Source organism: Bos indicus x Bos taurus, chromosome 5, assembly GCF_003369695.1.
Source record: "Bos indicus x Bos taurus breed Angus x Brahman F1 hybrid chromosome 5, Bos_hybrid_MaternalHap_v2.0, whole genome shotgun sequence".
Taxonomy (NCBI): domain Eukaryota; kingdom Metazoa; phylum Chordata; class Mammalia; order Artiodactyla; family Bovidae; genus Bos; species Bos indicus x Bos taurus.
This window is the reverse complement of record NC_040080.1, coordinates 18408024-18426375: the sequence shown is the minus strand read 5'-3', so window position 1 is coordinate 18426375 and position 18352 is coordinate 18408024. Positions and strand designations below refer to the sequence as shown.

At 40.3% G+C, this 18352-nt stretch overlaps 1 protein-coding gene across 1 annotated transcript in view; it reads left to right on the top strand.

Moving 5' to 3' along the window:
- The first annotated feature begins 313 nt into the window (after nucleotides 1-313).
- The window catches only part of LOC113892403 (scavenger receptor cysteine-rich type 1 protein M130), a 36399-nt gene continuing 18360 nt past the window's right edge, over nucleotides 314-18352 (top strand). Inside the window, exons 1-6 of the mRNA XM_027541223.1 lie at nucleotides 314-561; nucleotides 1921-2007; nucleotides 3364-3684; nucleotides 5811-6131; nucleotides 8814-9134; nucleotides 9563-9883. Of these exons, the coding sequence (XP_027397024.1) occupies nucleotides 531-561; nucleotides 1921-2007; nucleotides 3364-3684; nucleotides 5811-6131; nucleotides 8814-9134; nucleotides 9563-9883 (1402 nt within the window). The 5' untranslated portion in view covers nucleotides 314-530. The remainder of the gene's footprint in view (nucleotides 562-1920; nucleotides 2008-3363; nucleotides 3685-5810; nucleotides 6132-8813; nucleotides 9135-9562; nucleotides 9884-18352) is intronic.

Genomic DNA, 18352 nt, shown 5'->3' with positions numbered 1-18352 from the left:
GGTTTCATTGTTCCGAGGCATGTGGTATCTTCCGTGACCAGGGATTGAACCTATGACCCCTGCATTGGCAGGCAGACTCTTAACTACTGAACCACCAGGGAAGTACCTTACCTTAATTTTTTTTGACATAATTTCATCTCAAAACAATTATTATTTTTGTTTCAAATATATTCATCCAAAACACAGTGCAAAAATTTTATGTTCAATGACAACCATACTTGAGTTAGTATTTCCCCTTTAATTTTTGTAAATCTGTAGTGAATGTTTCTCAGTTTTCTTTGTTTCATGGCCTAAATGGAAGAAAACATGAGGACAAAAAGGAACCTCTCTCTTTTAATTACTTCCCTTTTCTGGTTGACTCCACCTCCATTATGAAGGCCTTCTTTTTTTGTGTGTGTGTGTGGAAGTGAAATGATTTTTAGAATTCCTAGTGGTCCTCTTCTTCAAGGGACTATTCCAAGACCAATTCTTCAAAAGACCAATACAAGAAGATTTAAGCATCATAAAACTTTGGAGTGGACAAACTCAGAATGGTGCTACATGACAACTCTGGATCTGCTGGTAAAGCTTATCATTTGTTCTGTCTACTCTTTAATGGCGTATAGTAATATTCTGAAAGTCAGTGGATCTGATTTAATAATGATGCGCATCAGGAGGGTAAGTTATGGGAAAGAGCAAGAAGCCTATTAAGAAGTACCTGTATCTTCCATAGGTTCAAAATTGAAGGTATGAAATAAGGATTAGATTTGGCATCAATTCTGTAAAATCATTGAGGAACAACTATGTAAGGAACTAAAATTAACTGAATTGTATTGAGTATAAAACAAATAGTTGTTAGAAAGGATAGAACAAGTAAGAATGCATATTGATGAAAAGTTGATTCCCTAGAGGGCATTTAGAATGACACCCCTGAGTGTTAAAAATCTACTTCATGATTTATGTGGATGCATTAAATTCATTTAGCATTCTTACTTTTTTTTCAAGCTTTTAAACTTGAAACCTTACCACATGAAAACATAGGTAGTAAGCGCACAGTTCTGTGTCATAGCATTTTTACTTTAAAATTACTGTAGGATGAGAGTAAGAAGGAGAAGTGAGAGTGATAGAGCATTTTAGGCTATTTTTGGAGATTAGATCCAGTGGAATGTGTGTGTGTGCATGCTTGGTCGCTCCGTGGTGTCTGACTCTTTGCGACCCCATGGACTGTAGCCCTCCAGGCTTCTCTGTCCATGGGATTTTCCAGGCAGGAATACTGGAGTGGGTTGCCATTTCCTCCTCCAGGGGATCTTCCTGACCCAGGGATCAAACCTGTGTCTTCTGCACTGGCAGGTGGATCCTTTATAACTGGGTCACCTGTGAAGCCCACAAGGTCCGATAATGGGGACTTTCAAATATAATCTTTGTCACTGTTTCCTCCAGTTGCAGTGTTCAATTAGAATTTAGCAGGCACTGTGCCAGGCACTGGTGAAGCTGGTGAACATTATAGGTATAATTTATTTCCTCATGGAACTTGCCGTTGAATAATGTGGATCAGGTAGGCTTGGAGATGAGAATATCACAGGTTGAATATTGTTCTGTGCCCAATGGGAGAAGTGACCACTTCTAAGTTTCATCAATGTCTTTTCAATTTTCCAGGCGCTAAGACTCACTCTTGCAATTCCTTTTGCATTTCCAACTCTCTTCTTATCCCTCACTTCTTGGTTGCCTGTAACCATGGACATTTTCAAAGCTACTTCACTGTTGCTGTATGATCCTGGATATAAAATTTTCCTGCCTGCTTGCCTTGCCATTTAGGAGGAGGGTGTTCTGCCTTGGTTTGACTTTCTTTGTTAATTTCAAACCTCTGAAAGCACCTGCCTGCTCTAAAGCCTCTTTGGTTGGAAAGACTATACTTTTACCTTCTTTTATTGCTTTCCACAGGTTTTAAAAGGTGTTCTGTCCACTTCGGTCCCTTCACTCTTGCTGTGGTCTCAGTTCTCTATGCCTGTTTGGTCACCAGTGCTCTTGGTGAGTACTTTGTCAAATTTACTCACAATCTTTGCCCACTGTGATGAGAATCACTGACAAGCAAATCATTCTCCTGAAGGCTAAATAGCATCTAAAAGCAAGCTTCATGGTGTTTTGAAGGATCAGGATATTAAAAGCACAAAATGAGTACTTAATGATGTGACCCTGCTTGCCCAAAATGTTAGTACAGCTTTTTTTTTTTTAATAAATGCTCACTGGAAAAATGCATATTCCTTAAAGATCTGAAGTAATGTCTAACTAAAATATAGGGAACAATGCAGAGGAGGAGAAACGTCAGAACTGTTGGGATGAGGGAATTTTAGGAACACTTTGAAAACTCAAATGCCAAAATTTATCTTAAAATGTGTTCAGGGAAGCCAGATATAGATCAAGAACCACAGGTTTCTATGTTAGCTAAAATAATCACAAGGCGGTAGCTAAGACCCTTGGAAGGAGTAGGGGAGAGGGGATTTTTTATGGTAGAAGATAATAGGAAAATATCTCCATTTCAGTTTCCGTTTGGGTAGCTAAGTTCAGTAGATTTCAACTAGCATTTTAAGAATTTATGATATTTCCATATGTAAAATAGATGACCAGTGCAAGTTAGATGCGTGAAGCAGGGCACTCAAAGCCAGTGCTCAGGGACAACCCAGAGGGATGGGGTGGGGAGGGAGGTGGGAAGGGGTTTCAGGATGGGGGTACACAAGTACACCCGTGGCAGATTCATATCGATGTATGGCAAAATGACCACAATAGTGTAAAGTAATTAGCCTCCAATTAAAATTAAAAAATTAATTTAAAAAATTCATGGTATTTTGCATACATGTGTGAAATAGTTACTGAATTCCCAATAATCAGTCTTTCATTTTCACTATTAGCCTTCTTTCCACTAACTTACATAGCTTATCCCTATAAAATTTTGTAATATCTTATTTTTATGGTAAACTATCCATAGGATTATATACATTGATTTTATAAAGAATCTCAGCCATAAAATAAAGACACCATTGGAGAAACTTACATAGCTTATCCCTATAAAATTTTGTAATATCTTATTTTTATGGTAAACTATCCATAGGATTATATACATCGATTTTATAAAGAATCTCAGCCATAAAATAAAGACACCATATGGTATTGAATTACCCAGCTTTACTGCTTCTGTGTCATGGCTTCATTTGAAGCCTGTGACACTGATGTTTGGTTTTGAATTCCTATGAAATGACAGTCTCCTACTGTAACACAGATAGGTTCAGAAATGTTTCTCAAAACTGGCTTTGAAAAATAAGTAATCTAAGGAATAATCATTTTACTTGCTTTTGGATCTTGACCAATTGCTGCCTTTACCTGTTCCAGGGGGAACAGACAAGGAACTGAGGCTGGTAGCTGGTCAAACCAAGTGTTCTGGGAGAGTGGAGGTGAAAGTCCAGGAAGAGTGGGGAACTGTGTGCAACACCGGCTGGGACTTGGCTGCCGTCTCTGTCGTTTGTAAGCAGCTGGGATGTCCGTCTGTCATCAAAGCCACAGGATGGACCAATTCCAGTGCAGGCACTGGGCGCATTTGGATGGATCATGTGTCTTGTCGAGGCAATGAATCAGCTCTCTGGGACTGCAAACATGAGGGGTGGGGAAAGCATAACTGTACTCACCAACAGGATGTAGGAGTCACCTGCTCAGGTAAGACTTGTGTAAGTCAAACCTTGACATGAAATGCTTGGTGGGAAAAAACCTTATAGATGGGTTAAAAATGAAAAGGCCAGTTTTCTGTAAGTAATCTAGGTATAAAATGATCCAGGTATGAAGAGGGCCCAATTCATTGTTACAGACCAGAAAATGTATGACAAGACCCATATTAAAAAAAAAAAATCAAAAGAGATTCTGAATATTACAGTCAATGAGGAAGTGCTTAGCTTCAATTTTATATTAAGTAATCCTACTGTAACATTCTGTGCTCAGTTGCTTAATCATGTATGACTCTTTGTGACCCCAGGGACTGCAGCCTGTCAGGCTCCACTGTCCATGGAATTTTCTAGGAAAGAATACTGGAGTGGGTTGCCATTTCCTAAATCATATCTAACTTGATTCCTTGTCCCCTTTCCCCATAAAATGCTGCTTTCGTGTATTGGCTCATAAATCATGACAGTTTGCCCATTAACTGATAATCAATTTACCAAGTCAAGAAGTAAATACTCCTAGCACTAATCTGTTTTGTTGGAGGAAGGATATTTTGCAAGGTAGAATTGCTTTTTCCACTGTGCAATGCTATTCATTCCATTTACATGGTAGTTTTAATTTATAAAATATTTCATAAGTTTCGTCTCACTTGCTATTATGATAACCCAGACCTTTCTGCAGACAAAACCCAAGGTCATGTTTCTGATCCAGTTCAGATTCCTGAGCTTCCAATTTCTCTTTGCTCATGTCATTGAACTTTAGGCAATCCTCTCACCGCCCAGCCTTTCTGTTAGAGACCATCTCCTCCATAGGACTGATTTCAGAAAGGATTAATCTCTATCCAGGCTTCCCTGACGGCTTAGTGGTAAAGAAGCTGCCTGCCAATGCAAGAGACATGGATTTGATCCCTCGGGAAGTTCCCCTGGAGAAGGAAATGGCAACGCACTACAGTATTCTTGCCTGGGAAATCCCAGGGACAGAGAAGTCGAGCGGGCTACAGTCCATGGGGTCACAAAGAGTCGGACACAACGTAGTGATTAAACAACAACAGCAATCTTTACCCAGGCTCTGCGGTTTCATGGGAGTAACTAGTATCTAGACAACTCCTCAACTACTCCTTAATGCTATTATTTTGAGTAAGTTGTAAATCTTTCTAAACTTCAGCTTCTGAATAGTCAATAATATAACACATGTAAAGCTACCGGTACACTGACATGTAGGTCATAGGTGCTAAACATTAGCATTGGTTTCCTCATGGCTCACTGCTTCTCATTATCTAGACAACTCATTTCTCTTTCTTCTTCCTTCTCTTTCTCTGTTCTCCTCTTCCTTTCTCTTCTTTCTTTTCTTGTTGTCTTTCATTGTTAATCATTTTGCAGGGAAAGATAAGAAGTAATAATTGTAAGAGCTACATCAAGCATCTACAGTGAAGTTAAAAATCATAATAAATCTTGCCAGGCTCTTACTATTAATTATTGCTGTTGATGGTATTGACCATTTAAGCTAAGACCTCACTGTAGTACTTTTACCTCCTGTGTTCTGTTTTTCATAACTTTGCATAAGGATCCTTTATATAAGGACGATGTCAATCAAATTTAGTTTTTGAACATTATACACCTAAAGCTTCAACTTGTGCATAATAATAGAAAGGAATGAGTAGTCAGGGACTCACGAGTTTCATGAGGTTTCCAAGTTCATATTTCTAAGGTTTCAGAGTCCATATTTCTGAGATTCTCCACCCTGATCAATGCTCAATTCTCAGAGCATCTACTTCTTGGAAATTCTGTTATCATCACATGCATAACAGTAAAGAGGGTAGACTTTTTTCTACTATTTATTTCTACATAGACATGTTTACTATGTCTTAGTAATAGAGGGAAACAAAGCAAAAAGTAAATTTTAATCCATAAAAGATTTTTTTGGGGGGTCAGTTGATACAGATGAAAGTCCTAATCATTAGTTAATTTTCAAAGATCAAAATCTTTCAACATGTGAACTGGAGCAGCATCCACAACGAGGCATCATTTTTAAGGACAGCAGCAAGTCTCAAGAGACCAGAGGAATACTATTCTCTAAGATCACTTCAGAATAAATATCACTTCTGAATTCTTGCCTTTTCTCTGCTCTAGATGGATCTGATTTGGAGATGAGGCTGATGAATGGAGGAAACCGGTGCTCAGGAAGAATAGAGATCAAATTCCAGGGCCAGTGGGGAACAGTGTGTGACGATAACTTCAACTTGGATCACGCTTCTGTGGTTTGTAAACAGCTTGGATGTGGAAGTGCTGTCAGTTTCTCTGGCTCAGCTAATTTTGGAGAAGGGTCTGGGCCAATCTGGTTTGATGATCTGGTATGCCATGGAAATGAGTCAGCTCTCTGGAACTGCAGACACGAAGGATGGGGAAAGCACAACTGTGATCACGCTGAAGATGCCGGAGTGATTTGCTTAGGTAAGGACTGCTCTGGGTTTGTTCCGTTCTCTCTGAGAGGACAAAAATGGGGGTAAAAGTCTCAAAGGTTTGAACTCTTAAAAACATAATGAAATGTGCTTCTTTTTTTTTTCTCTTATTATTAAAAAGAATTTTTTTAAATTGGAGTATAGTTGCTTTACAATGTTGTGTTATTTTTTTCCTGTACAACATGCAGATGACCAAGAAGTACATGAAAAGATACTCAATGTCACTAATTAGTAGAGAAATGCAAATGAAAACTACAATGAGGAAAGTCTTCTTTTATTGCCTCATTATTAACAATTTCAGGATGCAGTTCTGATACTTGTGGGTTTTTGTTGTTGTTGTTGTTGTTGTTATTGTTCAGTCACTTAGTTGTGTCTGACTCTTTTGTACCTCCATGCACTGTAGCCCACCAGGCTCCTCTATCTATGGAATTCTTCAGGCAAGAATACTGGAGTGGGTTCCCATTTCCATCTCCAGGGGATCTTCAAGCCTAGAGATGGAACCTGAGTCTCCCGCAAATTCTTTACCACTGAGCCATGGGGAAGCCCGTGAGGAATTTTTCTTTTTTTTTTTTTAACCATTCACTGAAATTAGGATAAATAGTTTAGGGAGGGAGGATGAGCCATGAAATTGAGATCCAAGTTATGAGGATAGAAGGGAGTATTCAGAGAACAGGCTACTCCCTCACCCCTCCAAAAAAAGAAAGGAAAAGAAACCAGGTTAACTAGAAAATGTTACTTTCTGGATGTTTTAGAAGAAAGTCACCCCTATTATTATCCTCTACCTATAAAATCCTCCTCTTTAGCCACATTGACCCACCCTTCATCAAACTATTAGTTTAAATTCACAGAATCAAATGATTTAAAAAACTGGGTATCTATTAAAATCTAATTTACGCTAATACTACACTGTGAGCAGGCATTGTGTCTTTCTAGGGACTTTCACGTTCCATCCTTTATTAAGGTCTGGGACATGGTTTTGTGTGTACAAAAATGTCACTCTCCTTTCTTCAATTGAATGCCTCATTTGAAGACCTAGTAAGCCTTGGACCCCAGGGGATATTTAGGAAATTATAACCAGGGTAAAAATGTTCTTGTATTCACCAGGTTTTATTTTTTTTTTCAAATGAAGGAAATTCAATTCAAACTAGCTTTAAAATAAGGGAATACTGACTCAGAAAACTGGGAAATACAGGAGGTACAGTTAGCTCCATCCATGAATGGATTCAGCACTTAAACAATATCATCAAGGTTCTGGCTCTTCTTTTATTTCTTGAATTGCCCCCCCCTTTTTTTTTGAAACCATGCTGTTTATCTTGTGGGGATCTTAGTTCTCTGACCAAGTATAAAACCTAGGCCCCATGCAGTGGAAGCTCACAGTCCTAACCACTGGACTACCAGGGAATTCCCAAGTTGGCTTTTTTCTTGTTGAACAGTGTGATCATGTACAGTCTGAACCACAAAGAATAGGATTCCTACAGAAAAGATTGGTTTTTTTAGCTGAAGAAAGTGAAAGGGATTTGGGGTAGAAAAAATACAGTATGTACCTTCCGGTTTCCTTTACTCAGGTCTCCAGTCAGCATGTTTCTTCTCAGTGTGTTTGATACATGCTGAGGAATCACAATAAACAGCACTGTGACCAAAAAAAAAAAGAAAGAAACTAAAAGTGCCAGAGGAAAAACCCAATTTATTTATTATAGGATATTACTCAGAATCAAGTGCTAGTCTTTGAGGAGTGTTGATTGGGGGAAAGTGAAAGGAGTAATGATGAAGTCCCTTCTCTCTTTCACTGCTTTTAAACTATGGACATGGTCAGAAAGGGGTCAGGCATGGTAATACAAGCCAAATAGTCTGGGTAGGTAATGCAGTCAGAGCCAAAAGTGAGTGTTAAGTATTGCAGCAAATATATATATATATATATATATATATATATATTTATATTTATATAAGCACCTAGGCATCTGTAAGTATGTATTTAACAGGGAAAAAAAAAAACCCAACAAAAACATCTGTGGTATTTAAACAAGCAGATTCTAGATAAATTTCAGTTCCTTGGCCTCCTGTTAGAAACTCTTCCTGTAATGCATGCTCTCCACAGTGAAAAGTTCTGTCTTCTTTTTTCTTAATTGATTGATTGACCTTTTCCGTTATGATTTATTATAGGATACTGAATATAGTTCTCTGTGCTATACAATAAGACCTTGCTATTTATCCATTTGATATAAAATGGTTTGCATCTGCTAGTCCCAAACTCCTAATTCATAAAAAATCCTGTCTTCTTGTTTTTAAATTGGAGTATGATTGTTTTACAATCTTGTGCTAGTTTCTGCTGCACAACAAAGTGAATCAGCTGTACGTATACATATATCCCCTCCCTCTTGAGCCTCCCTCCCACTCTCATCTTCATCCCAGCCCTCCAGGTCATCACAGAGCACTGATTTGAGCTCCTGTGCTATACCCCAGGTTCACACTAACACTTTTTTCTTGCCTGATCTGCTCCTACTTCCATCTTTAATGATTTTCAGTGGGAATATATCATTATTTTCTCTGTCTCTGCTTATGTCCCCCCACCCCACCCCGCCCCCTGCCTTTTTCTTATCTCATCTCAGGTGGAGCTGTTTAGAGCATCTTCATGCTTGTTTCTTTATCACTGACTGGCTTTGTTTCCCTCTTACAGAGGGAGCTGACCTGAGCCTGAGACTGGTAGATGGAGTCACCAAGTGTTCAGGAAGATTAGAAGTGAGATTCCAAGGAGAATGGGGGACAGTGTGTGATGATGGCTGGGACAGTGATGATGCTGCTGTAGCCTGTCAGCAATTGGGATGTCCGACTGCCATCACTGCCGTCGGTAGAGTCAATGCCAGTGAGGGAACTGGACACATTTGGCTTGACAGTGTTTCCTGCCAAGGACATGAATCTGCTGTCTGGCAGTGCAGACATCACGAATGGGGAAAGCATTACTGCAATCATAACGAAGATGCTGGTGTGACCTGTTCTGGTAAGTTAAAACAAGAAAAACAGAGAAGGAAGGGTTTGTGTTCTTTAGGAGTAGGAATAGGTGTAAGAGGTGAGAGAGAGAGAGAACTAGCTAATGATTTCCTTGTTAGGAATTCTTTTCAGGTATGAGGAATCTTTAACACATTCTTTATTTGACTAGTTTGGAGGGTTGTCTGTCTCTATTTTCTATAAAAATTGTTTCAACTGCTATTAGGGACGACACTTCAAATTCTAAATCTACGAGTTTTGAAACTATAGCCCCATTTCTAACCAAATTCATGGTCTATGCTGCTCTTCTAAAAGCCAGGAAGTAGGTAAGCCAGAATTTCTAGTGTCTCAGTATCTGAGAAGGAACAAGATTGAAAAAAGTACCCTATGGTAGTTAACCGCCATATGTATCTATGGCCTAAGTTTATGTTTCTTTTGCAGATGGATCAGATCTCGAACTGAGACTCAAAGGTGGAGGTAGCCGCTGTGCTGGGACAGTGGAGGTGGAAATTCAGAAACTGATAGGGAAAGTGTGTGACAGAAGCTGGGGACTGAAAGAAGCTGACGTGGTTTGCAAGCAGCTGGGATGTGGATCTGCGCTCAGAACATCCTATCAAGTTTATTCTAAAATTCAGGCAACGAACACATGGCTGTTTTTAAACAACTGCAATGGAAATGAGACTTCTATCTGGGACTGCAAGAACTGGCAATGGGGTGGGCTTAGTTGTGAACACTATCATGAAGCCAAAGTTACTTGCTCAGGTAAGACTTTCAATCAACCTGTAAAGAAGTTGCATTCCAATTTCATTCTTTTATGTGGAGCTGTCCAGTTTTCCCAGCACTATTATTTAAGAGACTATCTTTTCTCCATTGTATATTGTTGTCTCCTTTGTGATAGATTAATTGGCAATAAATGTGTGGATTTATTTCTGGGCTTTCTATCCAGTTCCATTAATCTCTGTGTCTGCTTTTGTCGCAGTACCATGCTGTTTTGATGACTGTAACTTTGTAGTATAGTCTGAAGTTAGACAGCCTGATTCTTCCAGCTTTATTCTTCTTTCTCAAGATTATTTTGGCTATTTGGGATCTGTTGTGCTTCCATACAAATTTAAAATTTATTACTTAATTCTGTAAAAAATGCCATCAGTAATTTGATAGGGATTGCATTGAATCTGTAGATTGCCTTGGGACTATGGTCATTTTAACCATATTTAACCAAACTTATTCTTCCAGTCTAAGAACAAAATATATCTTTCCATTTCTTTCATCAGTGTCTTGTAGTTTTCCGAGTGCAGGGCTCTTGCCTTCTTAGGTAGGTTTATTCCTAGGTATGCTATTCTTTTTTAATGTATGTATGTATGTATATGCTCAGTTGTTCAGTCATGTCTGATTCTTTGCAGGCCCATGGACTGTACCCTTCCATGCTCCTATGTCCATGGAATTTTCCAGGCAAGAATACTGGAGTGGGTTGTCATTTCCTACTCCAGGGGATCTTCTTGATCCAAGATCAAAACTGTGCCTCTTGTGTCTCCTGCATTGGCAGGTGGATTCTTTTTGACTAACATCATCTGGGAAGCCCTTTAGATGTGATAGTAAATGGAACTGTTTCTTTAATTTCCCTTTCTGATAGCTCATTGTTAGTATATAGAAAGGCAACAGATTTCTGTATTTTCATTCTGTATCCTGCAACTTCACCAAATTCACTGATGAACTCTAGTAGTTTTTTGGTAGTGACTTTAGGATTTTCTAAGCACAGTGTCATCTTGTCTGCAAACAGAGACAGCATTACTTCTTCCGTTCTAGTTTGGATTCCTTCTATTTCTTCTCCTTGTCTAAATTGCTGTGGATAGAACTTTAGATATTATGTCAAATAAAAATGGCAAGAGTGGGCATCCTTGCCTTGTTCCTGATCTTAGAGAAAATGCATTCAGCTTTTTCACCATTGCATATGATATTAGGTAAATTGCCTATATACTATATATATAAAGATATTATAAAATCTATATAAACAATAGAATGGAAAGGACTAGAGATTTCTTCAAGAAAACTAGAGATACCAATGGAACATTTCATGCAAAGATGGGCACAATAAAGACAGAAATGGTATGGACCTAATAGAAGCAGAAGATATTAAGAAGAGGTGGCAAGAATACACAGAAAAACTATACAAAAAAGATCTTCATGATCCAGTTAACCATGATGATGTGATTGCTCACCTAGAGCCAGACATCCTGGAATGTGAAGTCAAGTGGGCCTTAGGAAGCATCACTACAAACAAAGCTAGTGGAGGTGATGGAATTCCAGTTGAGCTATTTCAAATCCTGGAAGATGATGCTGTGAAAGTGCTGCACTCAATATGCCAGCAAAGTTGGAAAACTCAGCAGTGGCCACAGGACTGGAAAAGGTCAGTTTTCATTCCAATCCCAAAGAAGGGCAATGCCAAAGAGTGTTCAAACCACCACACAGTTGCACTCCTCTCACACACTAGCAAAGTAATGCTCAAAATTTTCCAAGCCAGGCTTCAACAGTACATGAACCACGAACTTGCCGATGTTCAAGCTGGGTTTAGAAAAGGTAGAGGAACCAGAGATCAAATTGCCAACATCTGCTGGATCATAGAAAAAGCAAGAGAATTCCAGAAAAATGTCTACTTCTGCTTTATTGATTATGCCAAATCATAATCATAAAAACTGTGTGGATCACAACACACTGGAAAATTCTTCAAGATATGGCAATACCAGAGCATCGTACCTGCCTCCTGAGAAAAATCTGTATGCAGGTCAAGAAGCAACAAGTAGAGCTGGACATGGAACAACAGACTTGTTCCGAATTGGGAAAGGAGTACATCAAGGCTGTATATTGTCACCCTGCTTATTTAACTTATATGCAGAGTACATCATGCAAAATGCTGGGCTGGATGAAGCACAAGCTGGAATCAAGATTGCTGGGAGAAATATCAATATTCTCAGATATGCAGATGACACCACCCTTATGGCAGAAAGTGAAGAGGAACTAAGAGCCTCTTGATGAAAGAGGAGAGTGAAAAGGCTGGCTTAAAACTCAACATTAAAAAAACTAAGACCATGGCATCCAGTCCCATCACTTCATGGCAAATAGATGGGGAAACAATGGAAACAGTGAGAGACTTTCCTTTCTTGGGCTCTAAAATCATTGCACATGGTGACTGCAGCCATGAAACTCCTTGGAAGAAAAGCTATGACCAACCTAGATAGCATATTCAAAAGCAGAGACATTACTTTGCCAACAAAGGTCTGTCTAGTCAAGGCTATGGTTTTTCCAGTAGTCATGTATGGATGTGAGAGTTGGACTATAAAGAAAGATGAGTGCCAAAGAATCGATGCTTTTCAACTGTGGTGTTGGGAGAAGACTCTTGAGAGTCCCTTGGACTGCAAGGAGATCCAACCAGTTCATCCTAAAGCAAATCAGTCCTGAATATTCATTGGAAAGACTGATGCTGAAGCTGAAACTCCAATATCTTGGCCACCTGATGCAAAGAGCTGACTCATTTGAAAAGACCCTGATGTTGGGAAAGATTGAAGGCAGGAGAAGAAGAGGATGACAGAAGATGAGCTGGTTGGATGGCATTACCGACTGAATGGACATGAGTTTGAGCAAGCTCCAAGAGTTGGTGATTGTCAGGGAAGCTTGATGTGCTGTAGTCCATGGGTTTGCAAAGAGTCGGACATGACTTAGTGGCTGAACTGAACTGAACTGAGATTGCCTATCTGCACTTCACTGTTCTTATTTTGGGGTTTTGTCTTGTTCCTTGTTTGGAACATGTTCCTCTGTTGCCTCATTTTGCCTGATTTGCTATTTTCAGTTTTATGTAGGTGGTAGGTTGGTGACATTTCCCAACCTTGGAGAAATTACCTTCTATGGGAAATGTTCTATGCTCCCAGCAGCATACTCCCCTCTGGTTACCAGAGCTATGTGCTCTAGTTTGCCCCATACGTTAACAGCACAAGTCCTTCTATTGTGGTTGGCTGACTACTGTTAGTGGTCTGGTAGGCATGGCTGGGCCCTAGTCTGGTTGTTTGCTAGACTCGGCCTTGTGCAAAAGCTGCCAGTCACTGCTTGGTGGGACTGGGTCATGGGGTAGCTGGTTGCAGACACCAGGAGTATTTCAGAGCTAGTGCTGTTCTACTTGTGGTTTGAACCAAGTTTTACAGTGAGTGTGGGGGAGACAGTGTTCCCAGATCTAGTGAAAGCCTGCTGGTGAGTAGAGCTGGTTCCTGGGGCAGCTGGCTGAGAGGTCCAACCTGTCTCAGAGTTGGTGTCCATCTGCTTGTTGGTAGGGCCAATGCCCAAAGGATTTTAGGGTTGGAGTTCACCTACTGGTGCATGAAGCCATGTCCTGGGGCTAGTGCCAGTCCAGTGGTAGACAGAGTCAGCTCCTGGGGTCCCCTGCTGCAGGGCCCAGGAATCCCAGAGCTGGTGTTGGCCTGCTGGTGGACAGGGCCAGGGCCCAGGGAATGCTGGTTGTAGGGTTGCACTGGTCCTGGGGCTGGGATCTCTGGGAGATAAGACTTGTCCCAGGGTTAGCACTAGCCCTGTTGGGTAGAGCTGGGTCCTGGGATTTCTGGCTGCAGAGCCCAGGGTCCTGGAGCCTAAATTGGTCAGCTGGTGGGCAGGGCCAATGCCCAGGGTGTCCCTAGGCTAATGTCAGCTCACCGGAGTATGGGGGTGGTGAAACTGGGGCTCTGGCTTCAGGTCCCAGGGGGTCCCTGTGCTAGTGCCGGTTTCCTGGTATGTGGGGCTGAGTCCTGGCCCTCTAGTGGGCACTGCCATGTCCCAGGGTGTCTGTGGGCTCAGGGAGTCTCAAGGCAGCTAACAGAGGACAGTGGTAGGGGTGTGCATCCCTGCCTGTTTAGTTTCTTGGCCTCAGGTGTCCCACTTCTGGTACTGACAGGCTGGTGACTGGGTCTGGGTCTTGGTGCTAATAAGCTAAAGGGAGGATTCCAAAATGACTTCTTCTAATACCAGTGTCCTCGTGGTAGAAGGAGCTCCCCAAAATGGCTGCTGTCAGTATCTGGGTCCCCAGGTCCCCACGTGATGAGTTCCATCACATCCCACCTCTCCAGAAGACTTTCCAAGATCAGCAGGTGGGTCTGGCCCAGGCTTCTTTCAAATTGACTGCTTCTGCCCTGGGTCCCAGAGTGGGTGGGATTTTGTGTGTGTCCCTTAAGAGAGGAGTCTCTATTTCCCACAGCCCTCTGGCTCTCCCAAAAGTAAGCCCTGCTGGCTTTCAAAGTCAAACGTCCTGGGAGCTTATCTTCCTGGTGCAGCACCACTGGTTGGGGAATTCCTTGATCCTTGGGGAGAACCTCTGCAACTGCAATTATCTTCTTATTTGGTGGTCGCGTACCTGGGTCTATGGGCCTTGACTATACTGTGCCCTGCCCCTCCTGCTTGTCTTGTTGTGATTCTTTCTTTATACCTTTAGTTGTAGAAGATCTTCTCTGCTAGACTTTGGTCTTTCTCGTAAGCAGTTGTTACTTTGGTGTGCTCGTGTGAAGAGATGACTCAGGATCCTCCTCCTCTGTCATCTTGGCTGTGCCTTCTGAACATTTTTATGTATTTCATGCAACTTCTTTAAAAAACTCAAAAGTGGTCTGTGATTGGCTAGTCTTGTGGACAATCCCTAGCATTTTATGTTAATCACTTGTTGATAAATGATGCCTTTTTAACAACAAGGTGTTCACCAAGACACACCTAGAGCTGTTCTTCCAAAGTAATTATCATATCCTACTGGACAAGAGGGCTTTCCTGGTGGCTCAGTGGTAGGTAAAGAATCTGCCTACCAATGCAGGACACAGAGGTTCAATCTCCGGGTTGGGACAATCCCCTGGAGAAGGAAATGGCAACCCACTCTACTATTCTTGCCAGGGAAATCTCATGGACAAAGGAGCCTGGTGGCTACAGTCCATGGGGTTGCAAAGAATTGGATATGATTTAACGACTAAACAACAACTGGACAAGAACAATGAGTTGCCCTGTAGGTGAGGGAGTGTGGTGAGCCAATCTGATGGACCAGGTTCTGCCCTCTGAGAAGCTGCTGTCTGTGCTCTGTCCTTCATGTGCCCAGGTGCTCTTCTCAGAGCAGTACTTCCTAGTGCGTTGTTCCCATCATCAGCTCTGTGTTCAGTTTCGAGAGTATATCCATCCAGAGGCTGCACACCTTTCACAACCCACTTCATGCTGATGCTGATTTAGGGACCCTTGGGTTGCTTTAGGGTTGAGTATTCATTAACTGATATCAGTCACCCTCAAATTCAGCAAAATATTCTCTTCAGACTTAGTAGATTTCTTGCCTATTTGCTTTAACCCAATGTCATGTGAAAATAACCACCATCAAAGAATAAATTACATATTTTGATCTATCCTGTGATCAGACCCTTCCTCTCAATTTATTGGCCACTGCCCTAAGGTCATTTGAAACCATGGGTTTGAGAGGGAAGGCAAGACGTAAATCCTATCTTTGCTGGTAGGCTCATTGTCTTTATATGCAGAGCATCAATTTTATTTTCTGCTAAATCTGAAGTTTTATCACCATCTTAATTTAGGGGACAGGATACTAAGGTTTTTTTTTTTTTTTTTTTTTTCAATTCTGTAAGTTTCAAATTATAGGACTCTCAATTAACTATATCTAATAGCTGCAGGCAGCTTTCCTGGTGGCTCAGCAGTAAATAATCAGCTTCCAATGCAGGAGATGCAAGAAACTCAGGTGCTATCCCTGGGTCGAGAAGAGCCCCTAGAGGAGGGCACGGCAACTGTCTCCAGTATTTTTGCCTGGAGAATCCCATGGACAGAGGAGCTGGGGGGGCTATGTCCATGGGGTCATGGAGTCAGACACAACTGAATGCAGTAGCTGCAGGCAGAGGATGTCTCCCTCACAAAATTAGTATTTTTCCTTCCACTTCTTCTTGTAATCTACTGGCTTCTAGTCTCAGCCCATCTCTCTCCTAAATGTTAAAAGTGGCAAGGAGGATTTTTTTTCTTTTTTTATATACTTTCCCTTTTTTACACTTTTCCCAATATGTTATCCATTTTTCATCTTTAGTGAATATATAATTTTCTTTTCAGTGTGATATCTGTCCAGATATTTTACCATGGATAACAATACTTATTAGCTTTCCAGCCTACAATATCTATGTCATCAGTATATTATAGCCATGAATTCCATCCAACAACATCCAAAATTTAGGTTTTATTACTAGAGTACCTTATTTGTGATAACCCGTTCTAAATTATATAGGATTCTATTGGTGGTTTAGTTGCTAGGTCGTGTCTGACTCTTGCGACTCAATGGACTGTAGCTTGCCAGGCTCCTCTGTCCATGGGCTTTCCCAGACAAGAATATTGGAGTGGGTTGCCATTTCCTTCTCCAGCAGATCTTCTTGATCCAGGGATCGAACCTAGGTCTCCTGCATTACAGGTAGATTCTTTACTGTCTGAGCCACCAGGGAAGCCCAGGATTCTATTTAGCTGCATATAATAAAAATCCCAAATAGTATAAATTTGCAACTTAACATGGGTTCCCTCCCTTTACAAAATCATATTTTTGTTTGCTATCTGCCATATGTGCACTTTGCTTTCTTTTGTAAACTCTCTTGTTATATTTCTGTAGCATTTGAAACCCTTCTACTAATTTTTGGGCCAAGACTTTAGCTCTGTCCTTGTTTTTCTAAAAATAGAGTTTGTAATTTTATTTTTTGATTTACTTGATTCTTTCAGAAGATTTTCAGGAAAAAAATGATGGAAATACCATCTCTGTGTCTGTCAAGTTCAAACTACGAATTCCATAGTCTGTTTAAATTCTTAGACTTTTATAAAGCATAAGGCATTGTGGTTGATAGGGGCCAGAAAAACTCAGTAAAGCAGGAAGACTAGAAATACAAAGCAACCGTTTACCCCTGAATTGTAGTTTAGACAAGATAGCTACAAAGATGTCTAAGAGTTTTGGGCACGAAATTGCTCTGAATCCCAGACATTTTGTTTGTGATGACTGTATAGGTGCTGTAGAGCACTTTTGAATGTAATAACTTGTTCATTTGAATTTGTTTTATTTTACTAAAACCTGAAAGATAATTTTGAGATTAGAATGAGCTATACTTTTTCGGAGTCTGGAAAGGAATAAATGATGAAAACGCATTAGTGCTTCTTTAAACTGTATTGTATCTATTACCAAACAAGATGAAATACCTCTAATTATTTCTTATATTTGTTCTTCATTTCTTCAGAAAGAAATAAATATAGATTTAGTTACTGATGTTAGGAAAAGTTTAATTTATTGATTAAAAGGGCTAAATCCAGGCACAAAAATTCAGTTAATGGCTTTTATGTTAAAATGCAGTCATAGCACAGATGTGGAGACTGGACTTGTGGACACAGGGTGTGAAGGAGAGGGTGGGATGAATTGAGAGAGTAGCATTAACATGTATACACTACCATGTATAAAATAGATAGCTGGTGGGAAGCTGCTGTACAGTGCAGGGAGCTCAGCCCAGTGCTCTGTGTTGACCTGGAGGGGTGGGATGGGGGTTGGGGTGGGAGGAAGGTTTAAGGGGGAGGGGATATGTATGTGTATATATGTATATATATATACACACACACACACACTTATAGCTGATTTATGTTGTGTACAGCAGAAACTAATACAACATTGTAAAACAATTATACTCCAATTTAAAAATACATTTCAAAAAATGCAGTCATAGGATTAACAGGAAAAAAAAATCCCTTAAAGAAGTAAATTATCAATATTCTAACCATGTACTCAGAGTAAATGGTATAAGGAAGCCATTCTGTGGTATAGACTAATGTGTTACTAGCAGACTTAATGAAATAAAGCTGAGGATGGAGTCTCCAAGTAATTTCTAGAAGAAGGATTTTTCTTTTGCCTTGGACTCAAATATTTTAGGACTAAGGAAATAGGAGGATATCTATTTGTTTTGCTTTTTTGAGGGGGAAGTTGTTTTTCACTGGTTGTATTTTATTTGTTCAAGATCAGTCTAGAGAGAGCAAGAGGTTAAAAGAAAAAATCTAAGAAACTGTTTTTATCCAAAGACTTAGGTCTGTCCAAAAGTGGAATAGGATCATATGAATAAGAGTTAATGATATCTTAGAGTAATTTCATTCTCAAATAATGATTCAACAAGATTAAACTCAACTCCAGTCACTGTGTTGTAGAGGTATTATTTGCTGTAAAGT